The sequence below is a fragment of the Lates calcarifer genome, linkage group LG23, assembly GCF_001640805.2.
Source record: "Lates calcarifer isolate ASB-BC8 linkage group LG23, TLL_Latcal_v3, whole genome shotgun sequence".
NCBI lineage: Eukaryota > Metazoa > Chordata > Actinopteri > Centropomidae > Lates > Lates calcarifer.
Window position 1 is genome coordinate 16,922,485 of NC_066855.1, and position 17,400 is coordinate 16,939,884.

The 17,400-nt window shown below is 41.1% G+C and overlaps 1 protein-coding gene across 2 annotated transcripts; it reads left to right on the forward strand.

Moving 5' to 3' along the window:
• The first annotated feature begins 874 nt into the window (after positions 1 to 874).
• On the forward strand, positions 875 to 12,448 carry gpr142 (G protein-coupled receptor 142). 2 transcript variants are annotated; one of them, XM_018666655.2, is made up of 3 exons: positions 875 to 1,052; positions 5,864 to 6,018; positions 7,483 to 12,448. In XM_018666655.2, exons 2-3 carry the CDS (start codon positions 5,880 to 5,882, stop codon positions 8,439 to 8,441), a joined length of 1,098 nt encoding a protein of 365 aa, XP_018522171.1. In that variant the 5' UTR covers positions 875 to 1,052; positions 5,864 to 5,879; the 3' UTR covers positions 8,442 to 12,448. The 2 variants fall into 2 exon arrangements, with proteins under 2 accessions (XP_018522171.1, XP_050922359.1); XM_051066402.1 differs by lacking the exon at positions 875 to 1,052 and having other exon boundaries at positions 3,434 to 6,018.
• Positions 12,449 to 17,400: the final 4,952 nt, after the last annotated feature.

Consider the following 17,400-nt stretch of genomic DNA (forward strand, 5'->3'; position numbering starts at 1 on the left):
ACCTCCTATATCTTGACCAAAAATTCACCATGATGTGCTGTCGCTATGAAAAACGCACCGGAACTCTTGATATTTTCAAAGTTTCCTGGCTGGATATCACAGACGAACACTGGTTTTTAATGACTTCTTAGTCTTTTTAACTGATCTACAGCATTACTCTGGAACTTACTGGGCCTGATTCCAGCAGTTGAAGCCGCTGACTATCACTCAGTTAGAGGGAGATCGTACCTGCTCATCAGAGTTACATGGAGCAAGAACAGGTGTTCAGGGAGCAGAGTGGGAATAACAGAGGCTCCATTCTCCTTGTTACAAGTCAAGTGAACCATCAACATGACTGAAGCTGTTGTTTTAAGGTTAGAGCTGCTTTAAGTTGCATTAGACATTAATCAAACTGCAGCTTTGACAGCTGTATTCTCAGTGCAACGCCAAGTGTTAAACTATAATGATGTCTATCTCTAGGTACATACTGTATGTATATGGTTTATGTGTAGAATGGAATTTGGGCACAGCTGTGGTTTGCATACTGACGGCTTTGTGCATATTTATTTTGTCACTTTTCCAGTTTGAGCACACTTCAGACTTAAATCCCTGTTAGATGCCTCTGCAATATGGAACTGGAACACAGCCGGAGAATCACAACCACTTTTTTTTTTTCCCTGTCAGACTTAATGTGGTTTTCCAGCAGTTTTTCCTGTATTCCTCTCTGCGCTCTTTCCCTCATCTCTCTCTATTTCATTTACCTCTTTCCATCCACACATCAATCCCTCCCTCCCTTCTTCTATCTTCTCTCCCCTCCCTCACCCTCCCCACATTTTCACTCCCCTCTGCCTTATTTCTCCTCTCTCCCTCTGCTCACTCGTTGCAGTGATGTACCGGCCGCCTGGACTCCGCTTCTCCTCCTCCTCCTCCTCCTCTCTGTCCTCCTCCACATCACCCTCAGTGTGCGTCCAGCAGCGATGTCAGGGACTCTGTAGGAGCCTGCGGGGGGACGACAGAGCAGGGGACCGGCTGTAACCCAGGTGGAGAGCTGCTTGCGAACACTGGATGTGAAGGTAAGACTGCGCACAGTGAGACTAACCATACAAGGGCAAACAAAGTCAAAGAAAACTCTCTCCATTTAATGTTTATGTACGAGTGTCTGAGTAGTGCTCTTGTAAAAAGATGAAACATTTCTGTTCATTGTGCAATCAGCACTGTTATACATCACTGACTTCACATGTTGGTGCAAGGTACAGTCCTATTTTAAAAGTTATATAAGGAAGCAGAGAGAGAGTTTGTATTGTGTCACTTCCAGTTGTTTCATACTTGACATTATATTGAACTCTTTTTAATAATAGAATTTACATGTAGTATTTTCTTGTTATTTCAACTCCTAAATCTTCCAAGAAAGAGGCATTTGTCATTATATTAGTCTGGAATTTTCAGTGCCAAACTGCACTTCTGGATTCTATCTTCCTAACAACACTGACCACAGGTCAGGACATCGGCTTCCTGAATGGAGCGCAGCCTACGATCTGCATGATGAGGACATTTCTTAAAGTGTTGCCTGACGGCCATCGATTTTCTGAGAGGCCCGTTCTCGGAAAACTCAAAATGGAACTTTTCCCTGTAAACACCAAAAATGCATCCTCCTTGCTCTCATGAGAGACAGGATACATGCTGTACAGTTATGCTGGCAGCACCCTTTATCTCCCAGCGCTGTTGTTTCAGGTGCTCTGTCTCTTGATGAATAATTAAGAGGACTCAGTGAAGCACAGATGGAGTTCAGTTCTGCTTCCTGGGCACTGAGCCCCCTGCAGAGCCGCATCCTATAGCCTGCAGCTGCATCTCAACCCTGGGAAGACAGTCCAGAATAGAGACTTAATCAGAAACATGCCTCGGCCTCTGATCTTCACAGACTGTCGTCCCTCAGTCTGAAGGGCGGGATTCTTCAGAGGATACTGTCTCCTGACACTTGACTGGAGCAGTATGATCAACCTACTCTGGTGCCCAGTCAATATGTTTCATTTCCTCTGTGTAGAAAGAAACACCTCTGATGTGAGAACAGCTCCATTTCCAGGATCCAGAATCTCTGGCACCTGAGGGACTGAACCTGATGATTAGTCTTCACAGGAAATTTCTCAGAGAATGAAGTGTGATGAACAGTAGAGAACTCTCCAAGCTTTAAGACTTCATTTGCTGCCGTCAAGATTAAAGAGCACCTCAGCTGATGTAAAAGAAGTGGCTGCTGGGGTATTGATTGGCTGGTGTAATTACTGGTCCCTTGTGTCATGTTTTGTTGGCAACCTCACAACCTTCTCATTCATAATGATCATCTTTCTCACTGCTGATCCTGAGATGAGGCTCACAAGGAAACGGATCAGGTGTCCTGGTCTAGTAGACTAAGTTGCTCTTCCAGACACAGGACAATGGCAATTTTTCCTTGTTAATCTGTGTTAATTTATGCAGCAGTAGTGCTCAAGTTTAACTGTAGCTCATTTCAAACAGAGCCTGTGTCTCATTTTATCCAGCAGCAGGGCTTATGTAATTGCAGCAGTGGTGCTTTTATCGGCAGCTAATGCAAATTCAGGAACCGATAAAATATTTAAAGTTAGAATCCTTAAGATTTCTGTCCTGGTTATTTTGCAGCACCTGTGGTAACTGATGGATTTAAAAGTACAGCAAACCTTTACTGATCATCTACTTTGCCTGATAGAGCTGTAGGAGAGTGAACAGTGAGGCTCAAAGAGATAAAATTAGACTGGATTACATGATTGCAAGGTTTCCTGTGAATCTGTTGTGTGTGTGTGTGTGTGTGTGTGAAGGCCAGTTCAATCTAGCACAGGAATGGTAGACTCCACCACTGACAATTAAAACTATTATTTAGAGATATAATTACAGAATGGAAAAACACTGGATGCTGTTTGCAGTATAATGCTGACCATAAACAGTATGGAAAATGGAATTTGATTTGATGTAAATATTTACACTCATATTTACAGTAAACCTGCCCAAAATCCACTGGTGCTGCAGCACCTCAGATGTGAATCTTTACTGGTTCTCTTAATTAACAATTGAATATATTTGATTGATTTATAGACAATTTTTTAAAGTACTGATAATGAAAATTATCATTCTCTGCAGCTGTAGTTACCAGCTTTTTCCCTTTTTCATACTGCCAAGAAAGATTTATTTTCACAAGTTCAGATTATGCAGTTATAGATTTCCCATCATTTTATACAGTGTAGAAAACAGAGGGAAAGAGGTGTGTTCTTCTCTGAGGTCACACACTGTAGGGATGAATGCACAGTATATCCGCACTACATCTCCTGTGGGAGTTGAACCCCCTATTAATACTGAATAGGACATCCTATCTCAGCACATGGGACCCTGTTACATAACAAAGAGTGAAATATGAGAATGTTTTTATTGATAAACAAAGCAGCCAATCAGAATCATATCACTCTGCAAACACATTTCCTTAAGACATGTCATTTAATTTACAGCCTGGATTTAAGTCTTTGCGCCAAAACTCTGGGAACATGATAAAGACTTGTTATCACAGCATGTATCACAGCTGAGACCAGAGAATGACAAATACATCAGATTTAGAGCACTTTAATTCAGAGACAGGACCGATATGAAAGAGTGATACTCCTGTGCACTACAGGAAATTAATGCCACCACACAACATAAAGGCATTTTGTCAGGCATACGTAAGCTGTCTGGTATCCTCTAGTTCATAAGATTAGAGGGTTTTTTGTATGTGTGAGTAAAATACAAATTTTCCTCTTAATTCTTAACCTTGGAGACAGAAGATGACAAAATAATCTTAACAAATATCCATTTAGAAGTTGTTCTGATGCTTTCCGTTGATGGAGTTTGTCCAGTTGTCATGGAATTGCAGATGTTCAAATTTCCATTATTTCTGAGCTTTTAAAGGACTTTTTGTGCATGTTGGCTTAAAAATAAACCATAAAATGAATGAATTTCTTCCTTAACTGCTGTTTCCACAGTCAAGAATAAACTATTAAGCTAACTTTTAAAGTTGACACAGACAGAAGGTCCTTCAAGTACCCAGAAAACTGGAAATTTGAGCATCAATGACAGAGGATTATTATTACGTGATATGATTGGAAGCTCCAGAACATCTAGGTAATGGACTTTGTGGTTAGATTATTGTGTCAATCTGCTTTAAGAAAACCCTTTTTTTCCCCTTTTGATTAGAATAAAATGTACACATGCAATCCAGCAACATAAATAGCAGATAAAACAATTAAAATGAACAGAATACCCCGTTCACATTGCTTTGATTTGAAAGACCAGACCACTGAAACTCGAGACATGTCAAATCCTCTACCAGGTAACAGAGCACACAAAGTCCTTCAGGTGCCTTTGACTCGTGACGTCAATCAAGGAGCCAATTTTAGAAGTCGTGAATCAAATGTGTTCATCTCCAGTGACAAATCTCCCGCTCCTGTCTGCCAGCTCTGTCCAACACGACCACGCTGCATCATCTCACTGTCAGCAGTGATTTACTTTAACTTCTCTGTCTGTGTCACAAAATACAAGGTTTGGAAGGCCACGCGTCTCCACATTTTCCAAAATGCACGAGACGGCTTTCATCATTACCACCTCTCCCCCTTTCAGTCCTACTGCACACACTGAATTACACCATTAATCTGAATTATTCCCTTTTGGTCCTTGCTTTTCTGTCTAATTCAATGTGCTGAGGTGAATTTGAGCGGCTGAACTCTGATGTATTTTATGATCACATTCCTGCTATAGACCATAAATTGTGCCAGTCGTATGATGCACGTACAGGGTTTTGGCACATAAATAGCTTTTATGATGGCAGTAATTAAATATAGCAAACTGCTAGCGGTAGCGATTGCCTCACTCACATCGTGTTGCCAGTTTCTCCGATGGGGTGATTGCGGCTCCATGATGATGTTTACATTAGTTTAGCATCTACAAATGGTTTGTGACTGAAAGCCTGAGAGATAACACAGTCCAAATATGGCTTCATGGATGAGTGAGGCAAATTAGGAGAGCAGGCAGAGGAGAGACAGACGGAGAAAAACAGGATGGACGGCACACAGGTGAAAAGGTTAGATGGGGAGACAAGATGATAATGACACAGGGGAGGGTGGAGGGTGATGGGGTCATCGCTGTCAGCCCATCTGTTGTTGTTGACCTGAAGTTTAATTGACTGAGTACAAACTCTGTGGATTTTACCGACTTTTTGTCTCTGAAAAACAGTTTGGCTGTGCAAACAACATTTACCTGACATTACTCTGATGTAGCAGTTTTCTATCATATGTATTAGTCCATCTCTCAGGATCCTTTAACAATCCTACTACTCATAAATGCATTTGTTGCCACTGTAACATTTAAATCTCTTTAAACAGGTCACAAAAATATAGTTTCAGTTTTAAAAAAGGTTCTTTAATTTCTTTTTAACAAACATCACTGAAACAGGAGGACATAATGCATTTGTTCGGGACTATTTTCAGCTGCGGATTAATCCACATTTGATGCACTAGTAAGTATTTAGGACAGCAGGATGGTGTGTGTGTGAGACTGAGTCAAAGTAAACTACAGTCTGTGTGTTCACGGTAATGAAGGAAAATGTCAGCCAGTGCAACAGTGTGGTTCACTGATGTGTTTTTAATAGTTAATGGACAAAATTGGAGCTCCGCGCACAGAGGAATAAGATATATCAAGCTTTGCTCTTGGTCTTTTCATGGGATTTGTTGGCATTAAGAAAAGTATAGAATATCACCAGACTCATCCACATAATTATTGGTTTTCCTTGCTTTCCTGGTTGAATCACAGACTTAAAGTGCTGAAAACATTACTCTGTCTCTACCGTATTCTCTAGGGGAAGCGCCAAGGTCATGATCAACTGGTCCAATGTGACGGAGTCCGGCCACCAGGAGCTGGACCTGAAACCAGAGGAGCTGCAGAAGTCCAAATGTGTGCTGGGCTTCATCCCTGTCATCTACTACAGCATTCTGCTCTGTGTGGGAGTACCAGGTATACTGTCATGATGTCATGTAATGAGCACTGTGTGCATCCAGAGTTTAATTATTACCTGACCCCAACTTCTGTTGTCGCAATGGTAGACGCCTAAAAACAAGACTAAATGAAAACATGGCGAGGAAGAGGTGAGAAAGTAAAATATATCCTTTTGTAAATTAGGTGAACTGATCCTTTAAGGCTAGACAATTAGCTGACATGCTATATCATTCTATTAGTTGCATTTGCACTGACCCACATTCAATGTGTAATCATAGTGCTCTGTACTGATATCTATTTATAACAAAAGTGGGAACTGTACACGAGAGAAGAAATCAATATTCAAGTGAGTTAGATACATTACAGGTGCTCTAATGTACCACGGAGATAATATACTGTTGCAGCGTATAGCCAAGCACTGATGACTCTTTTCATAGATTAAAATAATTCTACTGAACTAATGATGTTTGGGTTTATGAGTCTTTATCCATCCATCCAGTCCACTGTCTCTGGAATCTCTCTGCATTAAAATTCATCACCTAAATAATCCAGAAAGTGGAAATAACTGTCACTTTGATGGAAAGTGTTCACACCTGCATTGATCTCATTCCTGTGTTTTGTCTACAAGTCGATGGCAGTGGACTGGTATTGATCCAGCAGGGATTTAGGCAGAGTGGTGTTCAAAACAAGCGGACGTGTCAACACAGCATCCAGATGACCTCTGGGTCACATCACATAATTGTACCCAAAGGGAAATAAGTATAAAGGCCAGAAAGCCAGAGTCAACAGCTGTATGCCTGAAGGAGTCTTAAGACTGGTGGTGATACTCAAATAGCTACAGTGGAAATATTCTGCTGTTGACAAGAAAGAAAAAACGAGCAGATTTCAGATACTGTAAATAGAACAGAGCACACACTGTATTAGATGCAGCAAGGAGACAAGTAAATCAATGCTATGTAACTTAAACTGCAGTGAATGCAGAGATTTCTGTTCCTCAGCCTTTAAAAGGTCGGATTACTAAATTCATTCTGTTTACCACAGCCAAACTGAAAAGAATCTGACTTTAACCAGTAAAACTTCTTCTAATTTCAGTAAAAACAGCTCAGAAAATCTTTTTTCTAAACATAGCAACAAAATAGGTCAAACTGTAGTTACTGCCCTCCAGTTTTATAGATGTCAATTTTGATTAATCGGCATCTCAGTAATTTTGGTGCTTGTGCCATTTAAATACAGCAGTAAGACTAAAATTAAGTCACTGTTAAGGTCTGAAGAAGTAAGCATGTCCTGCTAAAGCTACCTAGCCTAGCTTAGCAGAGCAAAACTGCCATCCTAATGTCTGACTAGGAATTAACTGTATTTGACTAAACTACAAAATGTTTTTCTCGGCTTCTTTGTGGAGCTGTATTCTTACTCCTCAATTGTTTTCATTCAGGTAAATATCACACAGGACATAGAAGCTAATATGATGTTTCTTTCTTTCAGTGAACATTCTCACAGCAGTGGCCTTGTCCAGACTGGCATGCCGCACCAAGAAAGCTCTGTACTACTACCTTCTGGCAGTGACAGGCTCAGACATTTTGTCCCAACTCTTCATCATCTTCGTTGGCTTCTTGCTGGAGACGGCGGTTTTCCATCGCGATGTCCCTGCACTCCTGCTGCACTCTGTCAGTGCTGCAGAGTTTGCCGCCAACCACGCCTCCATTTGGTCCACTGTCCCCCTCACCGTGGACCGCTACGTGGCGCTGTGCCACCCCCTCCTCCACCGCCAGATCAGCTACCCAGCACGGGCCAGGAAGATCATTGCGGTGGTCCTGGCTTTATCGCTCGCATCGGGCGTGCCCTTCTTCTGGTGGTCGGACATGTGGCGGAACAGCAATCCGCCCACGGCGCTGGACACCGTCCTCATATGGACACATGTGACTATCATCTACTTCCTGCCCTGCAGCATCTTCTTGGTGCTCAACTCTTTGATAATCCAAACTCTGAGGGTGAGGCAGAAGCAGCAGCGTTGCCAGGAGGAGCGGGGGCCAAAATCGGCGCCCCCACGGCGACTTGGGAAAACCACGGCCATGCTGCTGGCCATCACCTCTGTGTTCTCTGTGCTGTGGGCCCCCAGAACCATCGTGGTCATCTACCACCTGTACGTGTCCTCAGTTCACAGAGACTGGCGCGTCCACTTGGCCTATGACCTGTCCAACATGCTGGCCATGCTCAACACAGCCGTCAATTTCTTCCTGTACTGCTTCGTCAGTAAGCCTTTCCGTTCCGCGGTGCGGGACGTCGTGCTGCTCAGGGGGGGCCCGCTGTACCCCCACCGTGCTCTGCCGCAACAGCAGGCCCCTACTAATGCCTCTGTCTCCTCTCTGTACAGTGGGAACAACAAGCGGTCGCAGAGGGACTCCACCCCCCTGTCACCTCACAGGGCCAGAAAGCCCTCATGACCCTGTGCCCCCTCCTCTTAATCCAAAACACCCATCATCCCACGGTCCCCGAGCAGCTCTGACCCCAGGGACACACTGTGTGTTCCAGCCACGGCCGTGGACAGTTGCCAGTCAGCCCCGCAGCTCTCTCAAAGACCCTGAAATGAACTCAACTAACAAGAAGAATGTTTTTTGTATTGTGTCACCGGGTGTTGTTTGTCCATGTAAATCAGATAAGATGACAACATATTTATTTTTCTTCAGAAGAATTTGACAAAACAAAAAGTAGGTTTTTGGTAGTTTTTTCTTTTCCATACATGGTAGTAAAGTGACAGAATATTTTTATATTAATATGAGAAAAAAAAAGAATAACAGTTTGTTTTCTCTGTGATTAAATCAGTAGTTATAGGTCTGTAGGGAAAAAGTCAGCAAAATTCAGCAATTATTTTGAAAAGCTGCTAGGTGTAAAGCCACTTCTATCATGTCAAGTGGTATTCAGTTTGCTTGAGTCTGTTTTAAATACTCTGCTATGATATCCACTCTGTCAGGGGGGAGAAAAAAGAGTTTTAGTTTCAACTGGCTGCAACTTCTGCAGTTGTGTAAGGATGCTGAATGCCCAAAAGACAATCTGCCCTGCTGAGCACAGCCAATCGAGCAAAGAAATCGTATTCCGTCTCTACAGCTCGCTCCGAGGCACAAAAACCACAGCTGCTAAGGCGAGTGTTTATTTTTCATGAAATGCAACTCGATGGAGCCTTAAATGAAAGCTTGCTGTTTAAGCGACGGGAGTGAAGACCCCGCTCTTCAAACAGACCCTCCGCTGCATCACCAACAGGGCCTCAGCTCTGGCTAAACAAACCACAGATTAGCCTGATGGTCCACACAAACACACGCACACACACACAAACTCACATGAAGGCAACACGCTGTCATGCATGTACAAACACGTGCACACACACACACACACACACACACAAACGTCAGCCGGTACATTTCCATTTGTTACAACAGGAATTTGATGTTACATCATTGCAATCTGAGGAAACATTAACTGTATCAGTTGTGTCAGTGTTGCATGTAGTGAAAAAGAAGACGTCTGCACTTAACCTTTAACTGCCAATTTGCATACATGATTTTGAATTTTGAATGAGTCATCAGAAAAACATTAGTTACGCCGTCAGTTTGATTTGTCAAACTGACACTAATGTGTTCTGTTAAATGATTCCTAATGGATCCCGGCTAGATTTCAAGAATGACTTGTTTCTGCACTCTGACAAATGTCCTGACATTAATTCCTGATTTTTAACTTAACTCGATGCAGACACATTTAAAGCTAGTTTAGACGAGGAGCTGGTTGTAAAAGCTATATATAATTTCAGTTTCACACACTATGGAGTCCCTGCTAAGACATGAACAGATATGTAAATTGTTGGATTTGTCATTTTTTAAATGTCAGTCTGGTGTTACATGAACCCATGCTTTATGTTCAAATTCCATCCAGTTTTGAAGCTTGTGTGGAGGAGAGTAACAGGCGTAGGTTCTCTTTCTTTTCATGCTCTGAGAAAATGTGTTTTATTTCATCAAACTTAATCTTTCTCTCTAAACTTATTTTACTTTTTTAACATGTTGGAAGACGAGTAACACTTACTCCTACTTGAACTTTTGGTGACATTAGATAATGAACATTCATAATCTGCGTCTGCAGGTCAATTAGGATCAAGAAACTCTCATGAAATAGAAACTACACCTACTATTGTTTTTAATCATGTCTGTTCTATGGTGTACTGTCCAGCACAACAGAACAGAACAGGCAGTTGCTAAATATTATGAAAACATCTGTAGGACTCAACAACTGCAACACTGGCAAAAAAAAAAAAAAGAAAAAAATGTTCAGGCTAGATGAATTAATATTTTGGATCTAATGATGAACTTGAAAGGTATCCCTCACTGTGACAAATTATCACCCAACTCTGCAGCTCTAGGGAGCTGTTAGCCTTATGGTGCAGGCAGGTGTTCTCAGCTAACAAGGAAGTAAGTTAGAGACTAGCTTGTGAAAATAATGGAATGTTGAGCAGCTTAAGAGCCTGCCAATTTTTGAGTGAAGACTCATGAGGTGGACACTAACATGGTTCCAAATGAGAAGAATGTTGCTCTGTGTCTGCTAGCTTCACTTATCTGCTAACATGTCAAAGCTGTTTGTCTGTTAGTTTGATTTATAGATCTTCTGCCCTGATTGTCCAAAAAAAAAAGAAAGAAAAAAAGCAGAAATGAATGCAGCTTTAATATTTACCTCAAAGCTTTCCAACTTAACTCTGATATCTTTCAGTCTCAAGTTCAGTTTGTACTGTGTATACACCTCCTTCCTGAAGTTTAGATCATTCCTCCATTTATTTCTCTGACCACCCATTCAGGGTTAAAGTTTCCAAAGCAAGCCACCTGCCTGCTCCCATCCCTCCACAGTCCTCATTGTGTTTACTGTAACTGTAAGAGACACAGTGTTAGTTCCCCCGCGTGTCCCCATGTCAATCTGCTCACGTCGCCCCGCAGTCGTCCCACACTGAGTTCTGAGAGTCTATACGCAGATGTAGATATGAACCCCTTCTTTGAAGATGTCTCCTGCTGCCTGACAATAACAGTGGGGTGTGAGAGGGAGCGTGTAATGGCGGCGACCTTACACTGGCGAGGACAGTAGGGCTCAGGGAGATGACTGAACAAACAGTTAAGACCATAATATGATACTAAGAAGCCAGAGCAGGCTTTGATTAAACTTTAATGGAGCTGTGCCGGAGCTTTCACACTTCTCCAGAGCTGTTAGGGAGGAGAGGGCGAGGACATTAAAGAGCAGGTAAACCCTGCTAGCCACACGTCCCCTGTCTGCCCGCCATCTGTCCTTTGTGCCTGTTCAAACACCTGGTCATGTCCCCGGACTCTGCTCCTATTCAGCCCTGCCTGCTGCTCAGCAGGTGTCAGAAGGAATCAGTTGAAAAGACAAAGCACCAACAGAGAGTGACAAGTGCGTCCTATCTGATGCACTTGTCTAAATATAGGAAGCTCATAGTTTCTGGACAGTTAAGGGTGCTCCAAACATATTCTGGAAATTATCCTCCACAGAAAAGCGAAAGCATCAGTCGATTGGCTCAAACAGTTTAAAACAACACACATTTCCTGGCATTTCATGTAAATAATGACTCAACTAAAAAAAGCAAAAGTTCTTTGTTCAGTTTACGACGTATGTTTCCAGTCAGTAACAATGATGAAGCAGTGTGACATTCTTCTAACCTCATGTCTTAGGGGTGAGGGTACAAAGTTACCACATCAGCTTCCAGCCCTCCATCCTAAACATTACATTGATGAAAAATAGAAATTTGAACTATTTCACTACAACTGGGCAACCTCACCTTCTGATGTAGACTCTGTGGCATAATTAGAAAAATTGGCAAATTAGAAAATTGAGAACGGCTACAAATGCTAAGGGCTAGATTCACTATGACAATAAAAACTTTCATCATGCTGTAGCTGCCGTGACAGCATATGACAGAAATATGTCAAATATGTTGACAGTGAATGTTTAGCTGATGTACCTAGCTAGAATATTTTGGGATTTTGCAGATTTTTGATAAAAATCCAGGTAGCATTCTCTCAAAATGTATTGGCTTTTGCAAATTAGTAGAATATGAATAATATTTAGGAGACAGGGTTGTTGGGAACATCCTCACAGTGGTTATTTGGGGTAATGCACTGATTTGTCGTTCAGGTGAGGACCTGTTATGGTATCCAGCCTTGTATGTACAGTATTTGGGGATTTAGTTGTTCCTCGAAGCAATGAAAAATTAAAACTTAAACAGCAACGAGTCAGAAACAATGTCCTGGTTACTCTGGATAGTCCACAGAGAACAGCTTTCACTGGAAATGTACTGTATATATTTTTAATTATAATTAGTGACTTTCCACATTCACTGAGGAAAGTTTTATTTTCCTATGTCTGTTAATAAAAGCAACCAGGGCACTTGTGTCTTTGAAAAGATAAAGATGTTGCTGCAGTTTTTCCGTTGTCACTTTGGAATGCTGTGTAATATTGTGAATTTGGTACTTTTCCAGGATGTCAGAGCATCTTTGAACACACCAGCGAGCACAGTTTTAGAAACAGCCTTTGTTTACAGCCATTGACACACAGTAATAATAGAACTAAACTAAACAAAAGAAAATGAAAAGAAAGCAGATGTGTTAACTGTGATCAACTGACTGCTTTTTGCGAACAGGTTTTAATTCTCTGAAAGCTGATTTGATTTTCTTTTGACAAAACCTGAAAACAAAAAACTGGAAGGCAGAAAAGCAGTGTAAAAATGTCTGAAATAAATATAATGGGTTAAACTGTATGAAACAAGTATGGCCATTTAAAATCAGATCCTTTACTAATCTGTTCAACCTTATTGTGGAACAACCTGACATAAATTCTTTGCTGTTACGATGTAAGTAAGTCCAAACTCACTTTGTTCCCAGTTTCAGTGAATTCAAATATGATAAATGTCCGAAGGCATGTTCCCCTGCATGTTGGCCTGTTGGTGTTAAAGTGGCTTCAAGTGCATTGTTTACACTATTCCTTAATTTTCTTTTGGCACAAGTGTCATTGCAATGCAGAATGTTCCTGTCTGTAAGCACTGAGAAGAGTTTTATATGGAGAGGAAATAAATGTTTAACACAGAATTTTGCAGCCGTCCTTTACACTGCAACTACAACCTGGAATATATCATATATGTTGTATCAGATGAGTGTAGCATGATAGTTATGTTATGCTGAGGTGTAGTACAGAGGATTAGATTAGATTAATGCTTATTAATTATTGCTCAAAGTATTAAGATGAAATCAGTTTCTGCTCTTCAGTCAGGGTAATCTACCTCTGCTGCTGCATTTTGTTTGGTTTCAGGTACAATTTTATGTTGAAATACATGTAGAATAATACAGTACTGTAACAGAAAGGTCAGAGCATAGTGAATGTGTCTTGAGAGCTCCGGAATGAAGGATGATTCGCTACAGATTGCTCCTCTTTAATGTTTCTCTGGGGTTTTAGTTCAAGGAGATGGTGAAGCAGTCGATACAAACATATCCTTAAAGACCTCCGACAGATGACATCATGTAGAATGAGCTCAGGAATGAAACACAGCGGTGGAGGTGGTCGTTGGTGGAGGTCAGATTTGGACACTGGAGTGAAGACAGACGGTGTGAAAATGGATCTTATCCATATCTGGAAACAGATATTTGATGGCCACGAGGAGGCAGATGGATGGAAACAAAGAGAGAAATTCAGAGTCCAATAAAAAGCTTTAATTACAGAGAATGGAGAGGTAACAGCATGACTTCCCATCATAAAGAGCCAGATGGAGCTGAAAACAAAGAAGCTGTCCACTGTAGAGATCAGACTGAGGGATATGCAGCAGGAAAAATCAGCTCTTGAGCAACAAGTGTGAGTGAGACTTCATTGGACTAACATTTAATGAGCAGAGGAGGGTTTTCTGTGGGTGGACTGGTCCTTTAATTATTGACCAAAACATCAGAAGCACCAAAATCCTCACTTGCACTGTTGGGACCTACAGCCCAACGAGAACGTCAGCTAAAAAAAATAAAGAAATAAAAAGCTAAAAAATAAAGTGCTTTATAAATGGCCACATGGTGGTGCTGTGGGATCTGGATCTGCAACAATATAACGCCTTTCTCCTTGCTACCATTCACAACTTTTCATCATACTGTCATCAACTGAGAAAATAAAAATAAATCAATTACATGTCAAATGATAGCACAGAGGATATGTTCAGAAAACAGTTAAACACAGTGTGACAGTTGTCATTAATAAATCAGTGGGGAAAAAATGCATGTGTTGGAAGGTACAGTAACACTGATCAACATTCTTTGTTGTTTTTATTTTATTAATTGTATTTTATTTTTATTATTGTTTGGCACAAGTCTGAGTCACTGGCCATGAATAAAGAAAGAGACTGAACAACAGGAGGAAAAACAAAGAGATAATCTGTGTCTGAAATGAATCTGTTAAAGAAAGAGACAAAGAAGAAGAAGGCATGTTGGATAAAGAGACAGATTATTGCCTTTTTCTTTTGTTACCACATTAAAAGAAGAAACAGAAACAGGACACAGCTGTCACAGTTAAACTGATTAACACCAAGAAAAACACCATGAAGCAAACTGAGTTCATCTTCTCACTTTGCCTCCTCCAGAGAGATTCTTTCCTGAACTTCTAAAAAAAAAAAAAAAAAAAAAAAAAAAAAACAACAACCTGAATTTAGTGTAAAAAATTTGGTGTAAAGACAAGCAGGAAGACCCTAATGTTGGCAGGTGTAATGAACTAGCATTAATGAGACAGGTAGGTAAGTTAATAGATAAGGTGGTGAGACTGGGATCATGAACAGCATGAGGGACAAGGTGTTGACTAGAGACAGGCAGAACAGGCAGGACTAAATACTCAAAGGACTGATGAGGACACTGGAGACAGGTGTGTGAGTGGGTGGGGAAGGTCATGTGACTGGGACAGGGAGGGAAGGTCTGGGGGACACCTGGTGGACGGATAGAGGATGCCCAAACAAACAGAGCTGAGAGGAATCTGTCAACACTTTGGGATTTAGAGAGTTTTCCAGAGCCAGACTGGAACATTATAACCGAGCTGCTGCGTTAAAATAATGTTGGTTTATTTTTGTTTCTGCCACTTTGAACATTTCACGTGCTGTAATTGATTTTAAGCCAAGCCAAGGTACGTTTATTTGCACCTTTCAAAAGCAAGGACACTGAAAGAGATTTACAGAAGCAATAAAGAGGCATTAAAGGAAGATATATAGGAAACAAAATAAAGAAAACTCCCCCACATGCAGTACAGTTAATTCATCACCTCTATTTCATTCAGAAACGTATTATGATTCATATAAAAGATAATACAATATAATAAGTTCTGTGCTCGGGAAGACTTTTTGTTTTGAGTCCAGATATTTTGGTCCAGATCCTCTGAAAAGGTGATTTAAGGTCAAATATTTTCAAAATGGACATGTAGAACTCAGGATTTGGATTTCTCTCCTTCACTGAGACAGCATCAGTGTCGTTATGTTACCCTGATGTGGCTGAGGCTCCCTGACCTGCTGCTGCATTCAAGACCATTCACCACCAGATGTCCCTACAAGCCGCATATAGGCCTACTGTATTCAGATGGTCCCCATTTATCTGATGTAAAGCGCAGAAAATTAGAAAATTAAAACCTACTGCTCACTAAAAGAAGTGTGGTATTTAAAGAAGCAGTTTTATGAGATGTTGTGAGAAAACTGTGTACTCGTGCATTAAAATCTCCCTCTCTCCTGCACACACACACACACACACACACACACACACACACACAGGTAGAGAGAAAGAGAGGGAAGAGAGAGAGAGAGAGAGAGAGAGAGAGAGAGAGAGCATCTCAGCAGTCAGATCGTGAGGAAACGCCCGAAAAATGATTCATTTACTTCTTATCTTCCTTTAATTTCACATGAACTGAGCTGAGATCAGCGTCATGAGATGTTTTGCTATGACATCTGGCGGAGAGTAGAAACTTTTTGGTGACTATTCTTTTCTTTTTTCACTCTCGATGATTTATCCTCAACTCCGCCGTTTGCAGCAGGTGAAGAACGAGCGAGATCAACAACCAGCACAGAGGTGAAGACCACAGAGAACATCCAGGTACTTAAACGCACCACATTCATCTTAATGTATATTGTTAAGGTTCATAATCGCTTACACAGTGTTAAGACTTTAGTATGCTTTTCTGTTTATTTGAGGATATGGCCACAGAAACATTTCGATTAAATAGGCTCTGAGTTTGGTCTTTATTCTAAACAGAAGCAGCTTAGAGTGTAACAGTAACTACACTTTGTGCTGTTTTCTTGGTTGTGAAAACGCAGACACGAGTTCATATTAGGGACGTTTGATAATTTGTGTTGGTCTTTGTCTTTCATGGAGGTAAAAGTGTGTACAGTGAGAAAAGTTTTAGTTAACTCAGAAAACAGGTCACACTGTATATAGTGAGGATGAAGAGACAAAGTAACACAGTTTGACTTGAGGTAAATGTGATATTATGTGCCAAGTAAAATGTATCATCAGTCTCATACATAGACTTATAGATTACTCCTTCCAGTCTCTGAGCATTGTATGTGTATCATGTTGTGCTGATGAGGATGCACAGGGCAACACAGGGAGGTGTCTTCATCCTACCTGTGGTAGTTTGTGGTAAACAGATTTAACGAAAATATATTTAGGAATATGCCACAGATCAAAACTAGATTTTGACTCAGGGTGTCAAGATTTGGTGAAAGTGCAGGAGCCCTCAGAGGACCAATGTTATCTCAGTTTACAGTATGTTGTGTGTCAGTTAATTAATTAACGAAAAAGTGATCTTTGTGGCCCCTAAGAGTCTGGGACTCTGTGGCACTTTGCTCTGTTGGTAATCCAGCCTTTTGCCCTACGTTTTGTTGGTTTTTGTGTAGCTGGATTTACTGTACGTTGTAGTCTAATATATTCAAGCTGTTATTGAGAAAAGAGCTGTTACTGTAATATTATTGATTAGTTTGGATCTTGTAAATTATTCATCTCTGCACAACTTTAGTATGAAGTATGAGTCCCTCAGACATGGTGTCACCAGCTGGGAGACCTTGGTCTAATCTTCATCTGTCCCGGGTTGTTGACATGAACCTGTAGAGTGGTAACATATGTGAGATATTTGGAAAGCCAAACTGTTGACTTGTGCCTTCATTTTTGAAATTTTGTTAGCTTCATACTGGAATGAAAATCTGTCTCGTGTTCTTACCTTGAGCATTCAGAAATTGCAAACATGCCATAAAGCAGGTGGTGCATGAGCTCTCCATGGTAACAGGTTAAATTGACTTTGACTTAAGATTAGGACCTGTGGTCCCCACAGGGCCTCTGTGTTTCACTTTGACCTGAAGCCTGAATA

Excerpts from the sequence above, each read along its gene's own strand:
- gpr142 (XM_018666655.2), top strand. The coding sequence starts at position 5,880 with ATGATCAACTGGTCCAATGTGACGGAGTCCGGCCACCAGGAGCTGGAC. Across the intron at positions 6,019-7,482 it reads GCTCTGTGTGGGAGTACCAG|TGAACATTCTCACAGCAGTG; the intron begins GTATACTGTCAT and ends TCTTTCTTTCAG.